The 12,943-nt window shown below is 46.1% G+C and overlaps 1 protein-coding gene across 1 annotated transcript; it reads right to left on the bottom strand.

Moving 5' to 3' along the window:
• Nucleotides 1-4,094: 4,094 nt before the first annotated feature.
• On the bottom strand, nucleotides 4,095-12,220 carry Ucma (upper zone of growth plate and cartilage matrix associated). Its single transcript, XM_040755511.1, has 5 exons — nucleotides 12,026-12,220; nucleotides 11,611-11,676; nucleotides 11,425-11,520; nucleotides 7,135-7,233; nucleotides 4,095-4,532 (listed from the first exon to the last, which is right to left on the bottom strand). Exons 1-5 carry the CDS (start codon nucleotides 12,081-12,083, stop codon nucleotides 4,435-4,437), a joined length of 417 nt encoding a protein of 138 aa, XP_040611445.1. The 5' UTR covers nucleotides 12,084-12,220; the 3' UTR covers nucleotides 4,095-4,434.
• Between the last annotated feature and the right edge of the window lie 723 nt (nucleotides 12,221-12,943).

Here is a 12,943-nt window from a genome sequence, read left to right as displayed (position 1 = left end):
TGCTGTTCACCAGCCAACTGTGTGTGTATCATTGGACTGAGTTATAAAAGTTCTTTATATTCTGAAGACAAATGCTTGCTTTTACATGAAGGACTCTGAAGATTGTTGTGTATGGTCTAAAGCAGTCTCTTCCTAATGCTGCTATCCTTTAATACAGCTCCTTGTGTTGTGGTGACCCCGAATCATAAGATTATTTCTTTGCTACTTCATAACGGATTTTGCTACTGTTATGAATCATAATATAAATACTTTTTTTTTTTTTTTGGTTTTTCGAGACAGGGTTTCTCTGTGGCTTTGGAGGCTGTCCTGGAACTCACTTTGTAGACCAGGCTGGCCACGAACTCACAGAGATGCGCCTGTTTCTGCCTCCCGAGTGCTGGGATTAAAGGCGTGTGCCACCAACGCCCGGCTATAAATACTTTTGAAGATGGAGGTTTATCAGAAGGGTCACAACCCACAGGTTGAAAACCTCTGGTCTAGAGAATGATCTACACTAGCCATATTTTTTTATTTTGAATGAGTGAGTTCATTAAGTGTATTTAAAAAGAGTTAAAGACTGTAGCAGGATGGAGAGATGGCTCAGGGGTTAAGGGCTCTGTCTGTTCTTCCAGAAGTCCTGAGTTCAATTCCCAGCAACCACATGGTGGCTCACAACCATCTGTAATGTAGTCTGGTGTTCTCTTCTGGCCTGCAGGGATACATGCAGGCAGAACACTGTATGCATAACAAATAAATAAATAAAAGACTATGTAGCAAGTGATAGATACAACTAAGGTGCATGAGGTCAGAGGACAACTTGGCAATAGTGGGTTCTCTCCCACTATGTGAGTCTCAGGGGATTGAACGCATATGTCATCAGGCTTGCCACCAGGCACTTTAACTCTTTGAGCCATCTCACCAAACAAAATTACGAAGCTCTTACCAAATCATTACAACACTACTGTTTGGAAATTAATTAGGAATTAAGTAACCCAACCAAATGGAAACACGCATGACAAGTATACAGAAAATACAAGACTCCTGGGGCTTCGGGAAATCACCAGCCTGCTCCCCGGAAGTATAAATAAATCCACCGTGAAGCACAGTTTCGTTGGTCACTGTCTTCGTTTGTTTTGGGTGGTGCTGGCGTTGGGCCCAGGACCTTGAACTTGGTAGGCATGTGCTTTGTCAGTCAGCCTCCCAACTCAGCCCCACCTTCCAGATTTGTAAATAAAACATGTGACCTGATGAAGAGAAATCAGTAAGAAATTTTTGACACATTTGTCCTCAACCTCTTCAGAATGAGGGGATAGTGATGAAAGAACAGAAAAGCATAGAAGCCTGTCCCAGAAGCCACACTTGACATGGCCAGAAAAGTACAAATTGCTCTGTTGCTAGTTGCCCATGAAATTTGGCCACTCAAATTCCTGATCCTGTTACCTTTGGCATCATCCTCACCAGAGAATGACAGTGTTTGGCTTTTAGTGAAGGAGTCCTAGGCTGAATTTGAAAACTTAAGTATAATGGAGCCCTTGTTGGGGACTGGGGTGAGTGGGGTAAAAAGAATTCCTCCCAGCCCCTGCTGCCAGAATTCTTTATCTAAGGCCAGTATGCCAAGTTGCAGCCATTGAAGAGCCAAGGGCAGACTGTTTAGGGTTTTTTAAACTTTGTTTTTTTAAACTGGCTATTCTCCCAAATCTTACTTACTTTTGGACATCTTATTGGTGCCAGTATTCCTTCCCTCTGACACAGCAGGCTGGTGGTTGTGCGGTATGACCCTGGATTAGAAGGCAACCAGCTGTTACCGTCTACCTGTCCACCAGCCTGTGGGAGGAGATGCCAAGCAGGTGTGAATGAAAGTGGGTCAAATTGACAGGGTCAACCAGATTAGGACCCTGTCTCCCTAAAAAAGTAGAGAGGGCAATACTTTGCCTTTCCTCTGTTACCCAGATGGGTTTGTAATGCAGAAGTGTGTGGGTTTTGCATTCACCAAATTAACAGCCACAGACTAAAAACATTGGAGACAGAGATTACATCTGCACTAACTTCGGAAATTTTTGTCATTGTTCTCAAAATAATAGTTTGAGAATAATACTATTTACTTTATTACATTTACATAATCTAGAGACAAACTGGAACATCCAAGAGGATGTGGGGGGACAGATTTTGTGCAAATGCTGCTCATGCACTGTTTGTATAAGAAATGGGCCTCTTTAGATATTGGTGACTCTGAGACCCAGTCTTCTCGGATACCAAGAGACAACTGTAGTCAATTTGTAAAGCACCTTTCCCCCATTCAAGGGGAAAGTTCTCTACGCCTGTGTTGTCATCTTGCTCCTGGCCAACCAAAAGCAACCACAGTCCAACCTTCCTTGAATCGTTAGCCCAACAACATGCAATCCGGCCACCTGAGCACACACCAAGCTAAGCTTGCCTCACGGCCCACACATTAGCCCCATTAGGAATGTTCACCACCCTTCATGTTTGGTGGCCTAGAAGGGATGGATGAAGGTGGGTCAATCTGGGAGTTCTAAGTGGATCAGGTATGTAAAGGAGCCACCACAGAGAACAAACTTAGGAATTACAATTAGAAAACAGTTTGGGGCTCTTATTTTGTCCCTTTGGGATGGGAAGGAAGCAGGTGGAATCTATGTGAGTCTCTTACCTAGTAAATCAGAGAGGAACAACTCTGAACTTTGCTCTACTCAAACCCAGGTGTGTTCTCCAGTTTGGACGAGAGACTGGGCTGATAGAAGGCAACCAACCAAATCCTTTCTGTTGAGATTTATCTCAACATTGAGATGCCCATTCCTACCACGTAACCTCAGCATCCTAAGTACCTGCCAGGCTTTTAGTTTATACCAATTTCTCCCAGTGTTAGCACATGCAAATTTACATGCATGGCATGTCCAGTTTCTGATAACAAATACTTGGAGACAAGCAATATATAAAGAGAAAGGAGTTAGGCTCCTTCTTGGTTTAGACGCTTCAATCCATGGCCGACTAGCCCAGTGGCTCTGCCTGAGACCTGTCATGACTGGAACATGTGGCACTCATTTCCTGGTCAACAGCAAGAAAGGTGTCGAGGTGCACAATCCCCATGAGGTGTTTGTCCGAGAACACCTCCTTCTGGGCCACCTGTAGAAGTTTCCACCTCCCAGCAGCACAAAATCAACCCCAACCTTTCAACACCTGGCTTTTGTAGATAGTCCAAAGTCAAACTATGGCAGCTAGGCTCCTGAACAGCCTTTCTGTTGGGGCTAGGCCTCAACAGAAGCATTGTGGGTGGGAATAAGCAAACCATGCAGGGGGGTGCACACTGATTATCTGGTAAGGCCTGGAAGGTGAGATGGTACCAGCAATAGCGTCCCTGAGACTACTAACCTGTGAATGTTTTTAAATCACTGATATCGAAATTTGTAGAAGTTAGGGTCCATATTTCACCATTTTACTGAAAAAGGAGTTAGGGACCCTGACACTAGCCACATTCTGTAAGAACACCATTGGTTTCAATATAAAAGAGTTAGCCAGGCGTTGGTGGCGCACACCTTTAATCCCAGCACTCAGGAGACAGAGGCAGGCAGATCTTTGTGAGTTCGAGACCAGCCTGGTCTATAAGAGCTAGTTCCAGGACAGCCTCCAAAGCCACAGAGAAACCCTGTCTCGAAAAACAAAACAAAACAAAAAAAAGAGTTATGAACGAAAAACTTAAAAGCACAGAAAATTCTCTAAGTACCTGTTACCCCACAGAGAAACTTCCCCATGTAGAAATCGGACCAACCTGCATCATGACCACTGTACTGAAGCTTCCAGTAAAGGGGCCACACAAATGCTCCACAGAAAAGAGAAATGGGGGAAGAGATAACTGTGTACCCATGGCGCTACCATACTTACGTCATGCCACTATGAACTGAGGTGGGTTTAGCTTTTGCTGTGATGGGACAGCTGGGTTTTCCCAGTTTTGAAAGGTGAACACCAGGCCCTGGGAAGAGGGTGGTTCCTCCATTCTGCCTGTCTTGTGGTTCAGTATCTAAAGCTAGGGTGGTAGAGCATGTGCTCAGCATGACCCTTGGACACATGGCTCCCTTGGAGTGTTCTTACAATGATACACAAGGTTGATTCAGCATGTTTATTAATGGACCGTAAGCAAACTTAAAATCTGTTTGCTGCAATTCTTTTAACTGTCCTATCTGATGGGCATTCTAATTCTGTTTCCAGTGGCTAAGCAAGGGAACAACATGTAGATCATTTAGATTTGATGCTGGGAAGAAACCCACAAAGAAGCAAAAGGCAGGCATTGTAAGACATCAGAAGAAAGGGTGTGGGTTCCCAGGAGCTGTTGGCCTGGGCAGTCCCCAAGCTTCACCTGTGGACCTATCTGTTGGAGAGAGACAGGTGGGTGGAGGAGATGGTGACGTGTTTCATGCCCTCTTCTCCGGTTGCTTCAGGTGGAGGTCAGACGTGATGGCGGTTGTAGAGGTAGGGGGGATGCAGGCCATCATAATGCCACTGTCGCCACTGCTCCACTGCCTCCCTGGTCCTTTCTTCCTGCTCTGAAGAGGACAGACAAAGGCCATTGTGCACACTAGAGGACACCCAACTCAGAAGCGGATGATGAGCACCCACAGCAACTGCCGAAGAGACTCGGAGTTGAGTGCTCCTGTGTGTCCTGGAGGCTGCTGAGATCAGAGCTGGAAGGGGCCAGGGAGCATTTGTACAAAGGTTTCTGTTTTGGATCAGGCAAGAGGATAAAGGTCAGAGCTGGTTGCCAGCAGAACTGGAACTAAGGCTCCCAAACTGCCTTACCTATACTGCCAGCAATGAGGGAAAGAGCCTTCTGCAGCCCCTTCTCAAACAGACGACTAGACACCAAACTAACAAGTAACACTATGGCCACGTGGAAACAAAAGCCCCGCGTGAAAACGTATGTGTGAGGAGGACCAGTGAGGTGGCTCGTCTGGGGGTAGTGCTTGCTGTTAAGCCTAACAACCTGAGTTCCATCCCTAAAACCCACATAAAAGGAGAGAACCAACTCCCACAAATTGTTCTTTCACCCCCCCATACACACACACATGCACACATGGGCACGCACAAAAATAACAAAACAATTTAACAACAAACATGGAAATATTGACAGCACGGGTACTTGTTCCCTGTAAATGTTTTGTTTTGCTTTTTTGAGATAAAACCTTACTATGCAGCTTAGACTGACCTGGAATTCATGATCCTCCTGCACCAACTTCCTGAGTGCTGGAATTAGATATGGGCCACCATACCTGGCCCCTTCTATATCTTCTAAGCTTCAAAAATAAAAGTTTGTTGTCAAAGCTAGCTAGGAAAGGGACAGGTGATGCAAGTGTCAGATACCGTGGCTACTGAAGATGCACACTTCTGCTGAGCCTGTGGGATTCAATACCAGTACTACGAGGCCTGGCAAAGGCCTGAAACACTTAAAACAGCACTGTGTTGAGTGTTATTAGGAACAGTGTGAGTAAAAAATCACACCAACAGGAGTTTGGATTCCAAATACTCAGATTTGAAAAACAAGACAGCTCTCCTCAGCTGCTCGCCAAGACCAACAAGCCTCTAACAGAAGCATTTGCTCCCAAGGTGACAAGCTGTGTTCCTTACACTATGTTCCCAAGAAAGTTTGATTTCCTAGGATTTGAGCCCAACACCTGCTTGCAGGGCTTAGCTAGGTGCCACCTGAAGGGCATTGGGCACAGGTTCAGCCCTCAGTCCCTAGCAGCAAGAGTCTTTTCACTATGCCCTTAGAGGAAGGACCTTCTCACCCACCGGAGCCCATAAACAAGGAGAACTGAAAGCCAACAAAACCTGAATGGAAGGAAGCTTTGTGCCTAAGCTGGTGTGCCAGGAGGTTCTGAGAGACTGTGTGTGAGCATGTCAAGCTTGAAACTGGAAAAGACCCAAAGAGAAATATTCACATTCTCATTGTCCCCCATCCCCCTTCCTCCCATCTCTCCTCCATCCTCTTCCTCTCCCTCTCTCTCCATTAAGTGTCCCTAAGGATGCTTGCTGTGGGTGATGCTGTGGCTCAGACAGAACCTTCCTGAACTCTTTACCTACCCACACCTCCTCCACCAAGACCTGGTGTGGGCATGTCCTGAGGGCAGATAGGAGCTCTGTGTGTAGAAAGAAGATGTGCCCATTGCCTTGTCAGAGACCCTGGGCTCTCTGCATCTGCTCTATTCTATTGAAAAGAATGAAGGCTTAGTAAAAAGGGCACCTCCAACAGATGGGTGAAGGCACAGAAACCCATGCCAAAAAACAAACAAATAAAACAACACACAACTTTCAGGATCCATGTTCCATTGGGTGATTGATTAGCCAAGATAGAATATAGTTATTAAAAGTCAGGGGGAAAAAACAGTGCTTTTGTGTGGTCAGTTCTCTTGACCAGAGTGTTGTTATAGGCTGGGGAGATCGCTTAGTAGATAATGACCTTCCCACATACAAGTGTGAAGCCCAGAGCATCAAATTCCATATAGATTGCTGGGTGGCCACAGTGTCCCCAGCCTCAGAAGGAGGAGACAGTCTTGCCAAAGCAAGCTGGATAGTGAGACTACCCATATTGGCAAGCTCTAGAGTTGATTGGGAGGCACCACTGAGGATGATCCCTGACATCAACCACAGACCTCCACATGTGCACGCATGAGCACACACACATGAAAATGAAAAAAAGAAAAGGAGAACACTGATTGGAGTGAATAGGTAAGTGGTGTTCAGTTTCCTGGATAAAGTAGCACTCATAATTGGTATATTGATTTCTAAGGAGCTTTTGATCATGACTTTGATATCCACCCCTCAACCCTGTAGGAGCCAAGTCACAGTTTTGGGTGCTTAGATCCACAGTGATTCCTAAACAGAGATGGGGAGGTTATTTCCATGCAGTCAGCCAATAAACCCCCGATCTCCACTGTCCCCAAGCCGGTGTGTCCCCACATGTCATTTGTCCTCTTCCATAACTTTTCAAGTCTGCATAGCCATTTTTGTGACTTGTTCTTTTCACATTTGCCATGGAGAGGAACTGGAAATGGACACATTTGTGTCCTTGCCTCCCTCCTCCAGCCAACATCAGGGAACCATGGGAGTGAGCCTGGGTTTTCCTCACTAAAGCTTCTGGGGAGCGCTTACCATCTCTCTGTTCCTCCACGAAGTTCTCAAACTCATTCCTTTGTTCCTCATAATACTCTCTCCGCAGCTCATCATCCCGCAGCTTCTGTCTGTTTTCCGCTGTGAAGACAGAGTCGCTCTTGAGAAAGGAGCAAGGGGGGCACCGTGTGAGGGACACCAAGCTGTGTCCGAGAAACGGGATCTGATGTGGAGAGTGGCGATCAAGGGCTCTGCTAAAATGGTTTATGCCTCACCTGGACTTTAAAACATGAAGGGCCTGGGAGGCCATTCTCTCCATTTTGCAGAGGAGAAGATAGAGGCCCAAAAGGGGAAAGGGCCTGGCTTTGGTCACAAAGTTAGAGGTACGATCCAAGTACAAGGCCATTTAGGAACTTGAACTCCCATGATGAGAAATGAATTCTCTAAAGAGTAATTAGATTGAAAGTTAACATGGGGCAGGAAAGATGGCTCAGCAGTCAAGAGCACCGGCTGCTCTTCCAGAGGACCTAGGTTTGATTCTCAGCACCCACTGGTAACTCCAATCCCAGGGAATCCAGTGCCGGTATTCTGGCCTCCATGGGCACCAGGCATGTATGCTATATACATACTACATGCATGTAGACAAAACACCCATACACACACAGTAAAAATTAGAAATTTTAAAATGAATCTCGCATTGATGAATATCTTCTAGTCCTTTTTGAGCACCTGTCTCAGTCAGGATGTTGGGTTAGCAGTGAGATTAAAAGGGTAGATATGAGGTCCTGGCAAGAAACTCCATAGGTGAAAGTACATGTCACCAAGCCTGGTGACATGATTCAATCCCTAGGATCCGCTAGTTGTCCTCTGGCATCTGCTTGTGCACTGTAGCAGGCACGCACCTTCTACATACAAAATACACATACACATACAAAATAAATGCATAAACGTACTAAAAAAGTAAAGGAGGTAAGGACAATGCCATCCTCCCACTTCGTAAGGGGGACAACCCTGTTGTGCAATTAAGAAGGGTGTGAAATCAAGAGTCGGCAGGCTGGGGAGTGTGCACTTGCCTAGAACGTGCAAGTCCTAAAGTTCAATTCCCAACACTGCAAAATAACAATATTCAAATAAGTTTTTACCAAGCATGGTGGCTTCTGTAATAAAAGACTGAGAGCTGTGATATTCCGGAAGATAATATTTAAAATTCTTTGCTTAAAGGTTCTTATAATGTGCCCTTCAACTGGAAAACACACTGGAGGCCTATGGGTCATAGGCATTTCCGGAAGATGGGCCCCTCAGATTGCCTTGCATTCTCAAGACACAGGTCCCTTCACATCACAGACTGGACTATAGTGCTTGCTGCCCTCCAACATGGATATGCAAGAAAAGAAAGAGAAGCAGAAGAGCTAAGGCAACCACAGTACCCATCACCACTCCACGGAATGCAGTGTTAGACTTGCCTAGCATGCACAAGGCCTTGAAGTCAATACATGGTACTGGGGGGTATGGTGGGGGGAGAAGAGAAGAGGGCAGGAAGATGGCTCAGCAGCAAGGTGCTTACCAACTAGCCTGACAACCTGAGTGTGAACCCCAGCATCTACATGGTGCTTACCAACTAGCCTGACAACCTGAGTGTGAACCCCAGCATCTACATGGTGCTTACCAACTAGCCTGACAACCTGAGTGTGAACCCCAGCATCTACATGGTGCTTACCAACTAGCCTGACAACCTGAGTGTGAACCCCAGCATCTACATGGTGGAAAGAGAATCAGCATCCACAAACTGTCCTCTGACCTCTACACACACTCTCTGACATGCACCTGCACATATACACACAACACAGAGTGAATCAACAAATGGGAATTTTGTTTGTTTCTTTTGTTGAGGGAAGAAAGAAGAAAAAAAGAAATAAGGAAGTAGAGGGTAAAAAGGAAGAAAACCTCAAATCCTTCCTGGAAGCAAGAAATTTATATTAATAAGTAAATATGTAAATACTAATTAACTCATTAAAACAAGGTTATCTGTGAATTTACCTTAGTACAGATTTCTGAGAGAAGCCCCATGTTTCTTCACAAAGCTCTGCCTTTATTTACAGTGGCAGAAAACTTAATCCTGACAGAAACAGTCCATAGTCCAGTCCATCTCCACATCCTACAGATTCCTCAGGAGGTGACTCGGGCTCAGGAGGCCACACAGCTGCCTGGCCCAGAACACCTTGCGTGGCAGTGTCTCCCTTCTAACTCATTGGAGGCTCTGAGGTGGCCCCAGACATGAGAAACCTGCTGCAGGAGTGTTTAGGGTTAGCAAGGACATCATGAGTGACGACCTGAAGAAGCATTTTTGTAAAAGAAACCATCCAAAAATTGGACATCTGATGTAACAATAACAAAGAATGGATTTCATTATCTACCAAAACGGTGTTTTATAGAATGTACCAACATATACATTGTATACATTTTTTTTGGTTTTTCGAGAGTTTCTCTGTGGCTTTGGAGGCTGTCCTGGAACTAGCTCTTGCAGACCAGGCTGGTTTCAAACTCACAGAGATCCACCTGCCTCTGCCTCCCGAGTGCTGGGATTAAAGGCATGTGCCACCACTGCCCAGCCACACTGTATACATTTTTTAAAAGTAGCCAGGCATTGTGCCATGCACTTGTAATCCCAGAGCTGGAATAGAAGAGACACCCAAGGGCTTGCTGGCCAGCTAGAGTAGACTGTCTAGCAAGTTCCAAGCCACTGAGTGATTCTCCCTCAAAAAGAAAAGTGGACAGCAACTTAGAAACAACTTCCAAAGTTGTCTTCTGGTCTCCAATGCATGTGTACACACACACACACACACACACACACACACACACACACACACACACACATTCACACAAACTCATACACTCATGCACACAAACATTCACACACACAATACTCTCACACACTCACATACACACTCATTCACACACACACACACACACACAAATATACATCTGTCCATCTCTTATTCTAAAACAGTTCCAAGTTCATGTTAGTTCCAAGGTGATGCTCCTCTACCTGTCCACAGAAGTCGGTCCAGTGACTACTGATGCACTTTTGTGAAATCCTGGGTATTCACTTAGATATACTGGGCCTCCCCCACTGCCTGCCTGCCTGAGCTTTCATCCAGAGTGAGAGACCTCAGTCTTAATCATGGACTTCATTATTCTGAATCAGTTTCGCAGGAGAGAAGATAATTGCCTGACCATACCTGTTTCCTCCCTCAGAGTCTGCCAGAGCTTGCTTCTCTGACTGCAATCAAGGACTGCACCTCCAGCACAGACTTTCAGTGTTGCTGACATTGGCCTACTTCAAATTTCAACCTGTGTACGGTCTGGCGATTTTCCTACTGTTGTTGCTTAGACTACTTCCTATTTTTAAAAAAGAAGGCCCTGCAAGCATTTCCATCTCTATTCTTCCCCATCATTTGAAAATAATCCTGCTGTTTTTACTGAACAAGAAATCACCTTGCTGCCTGTGGTAAGGGACACAAAGAGTTCATTCATCACATGCACAAGCAAAGAATCAAGCCACAGACCCAGTCAGGATGGTCTGAGCTCAGAGGCTGGCAGGAATCAGTTTGGGGGTAGGAAACTCCAATGCATCCTGAGTCAGAAAGTGAAGAACCAGGGACTTCAGAGTCCCAGAGACACGGAACTTCACAGAAAATTAAACTGAAGAAAAGCAACCAAACAAACAAAAATGCCAGCTCCCTCCCTTCATACATTGTCCTCAGCTTCTTCCCTGGGTCTACAGATAAGGAAGTTGGGATCAGAGGGAGGAGGTGGCTGAGGTCACTCAGCAGAAGTGCCATCAAGCCTACTCTTCTCAACACTTAGGTCCCTAGTACCTGTCCCCCGAGTGCCACATTGTTGTCCTTGGTGCACCATGACACTGCTGCTTAAGGTGGCCTGTTTCCTCCAGACCTGGCAGACATTCCCTCTAAGTTTTTTTCACTTTCTAATTACGTCTTGGGGCTCTTGACATGGCACAGTTTTTATTGCTCCTTGATGCAACATTAATCCAACCTGTAACCCACAACCAGTGAAATGTGATACCATCTGTACATTTTTATTTCATTTGTTAGGGACACATGGATGTGTGTGCATGTGGGGTCAGAGGCCAACTCGTAGGAGTCAGTTGTCTCGACTATGTGGGTAGGGATTAGATTCAGGTCACCTTCAGCCATGGAGCCATCTCACTGGCCCCAAAAATAGTACTGTTGCTCATTTAGAGCTCTAGTCCCCCTAATATCGGAGGCTTTGGCATTCCATTGTGGGAGGGAGACCATCGGGCATTCTTACCATTGACTTCATCTTGGGATTTGGGAGACCTCTTGCCACGCCTCTTGAGGAAATTTGAGGCATCAGATTCTTGCATGAAAATCTTCTGTTTCATGCCTGAAACCGGAAAAGTGCTTTTTCACAACCAGCATGGAGTGGGGGGCAGGATCCGTCTGTCCTGCGTGTAGGGGTAGCCTCTAGACTCACCTTCCTGCGCCTCTTTTCCTGCTGCCTGTCTGTTGCCCACAGAAGCACTGGTCCCCTCTTGTAACACTGTGGGGTGGGATATAGAGAAAGGCTGCAGCATCAGAGACCCCAGTGGGGCTTCAATAATCCTGGGTGCGGTAGCTTGTTAGACTACTTTCGGGGCCCTCTGCCCCTCAACATACTAGTCACAGAGCCAGTCCTTATGGGGATCTACCATATGAGCTGGCTTGTTTTCTAGTTGTTATCTTTGCTACTTTTCTCTGTTATATTTTCTTGTACACACACACACACACACACAGCATAGCTACCTTAATAAACACACTCCTTCCTACCTATGCCACCTGAGCAAGTTGACCCATACGAAGGTCTTACTGTGTAGCCAGCACAGCCCACCCTTCGGTCCTCCCATACTCACTACACAGGAGCACCATGGCCAAGAGAGATGACAGAAGAATGACTTGTCTCCAGGACATCTTTGCAGTGCACCTCCAGAGACCTCAGGGCAGACGCTAAGATGAGGAGTCTTGGAGCCCCCAGTACCGATGAAGCTGCTGCCCAGTGAGTCCTCACTTCTGAGTCAGGCAGACAGGCGAGAGAGAGAGAGAGAAACAGGAGGCAGGAAGCTGGGGTGCCACTGGGGGAGAGAGGGAGGGGTCCTGGCTGTGGTTTCCATTGGCTGTTCCTGGCCAGAGCACTGGGGATGTTTTTGGCGCCTGGAAAAACCTCCACAGAAGCGGGGCTTGTAGTTGATGGGGGCCCTGGCAGGGACAGATTTGAAGTGTCCTTTCCAACATCCATGCCCAAGGAGGTGCTATGAGGAGTACTCAGCCTGAGTCAGGGAGGGGGAGGCCAACAGTATGTTTCAATGAGTTCTTTGCATTTTCTCAAGGGAGGGAAGGACCCTGGTAACCATGGCTGAAACATATGGGGCCAGAGGAAGAGAGAATTAACTCAGAGATCATTTGCATTCAAATGTCCGACCAGTATGGCCCCTGATATCTGGAATACACCCTGATGTGTGGATGCTCACTGAGACAGGCGGGCCATCCTGATGGCACCTGCAGGACTTCCTCACTTGATCCACTGGTCCATGATACTTGTCAAGCAAAACATGGAGCCCTTGATCAAGGGATAAAGTTCATAGGTAGAACACAGATTGCATATACAATGTTGCATAACAAGTTTATTTCGTGTAACATATAGCTTATATTGGAGGTAATGAGAAACTATTGGGAGGGGGAAGGGACAAGAGAAGAAAATCGGGGGCAAATATGATCAAAACAATATACATACATGAAAAGTTTACATGAAACTATTTTGTACAAATAATATA

This window comes from Mesocricetus auratus, unplaced genomic scaffold (assembly GCF_017639785.1).
Source record: "Mesocricetus auratus isolate SY011 unplaced genomic scaffold, BCM_Maur_2.0 Super-Scaffold_100013, whole genome shotgun sequence".
NCBI lineage: Eukaryota > Metazoa > Chordata > Mammalia > Rodentia > Cricetidae > Mesocricetus > Mesocricetus auratus.
Note: the sequence above shows the minus strand (reverse complement) of the source record. Positions and strands in the feature narration are given on the sequence as shown.

Excerpts from the sequence above, each read along its gene's own strand:
- Ucma (XM_040755511.1), bottom strand. The coding sequence starts at position 12,083 with ATGTCCTGGAGACAAGTCATTCTTCTGTCATCTCTCTTGGCCATGGTG. Across the intron at positions 11,677-12,025 it reads GGCCATGGTGCTCCTGTGTA|TGTTACAAGAGGGGACCAGT; the intron begins GTGAGTATGGGA and ends CCCACCCCACAG. Across the intron at positions 11,521-11,610 it reads AGGAAAAGAGGCGCAGGAAG|GCATGAAACAGAAGATTTTC; the intron begins GTGAGTCTAGAG and ends TTCCGGTTTCAG.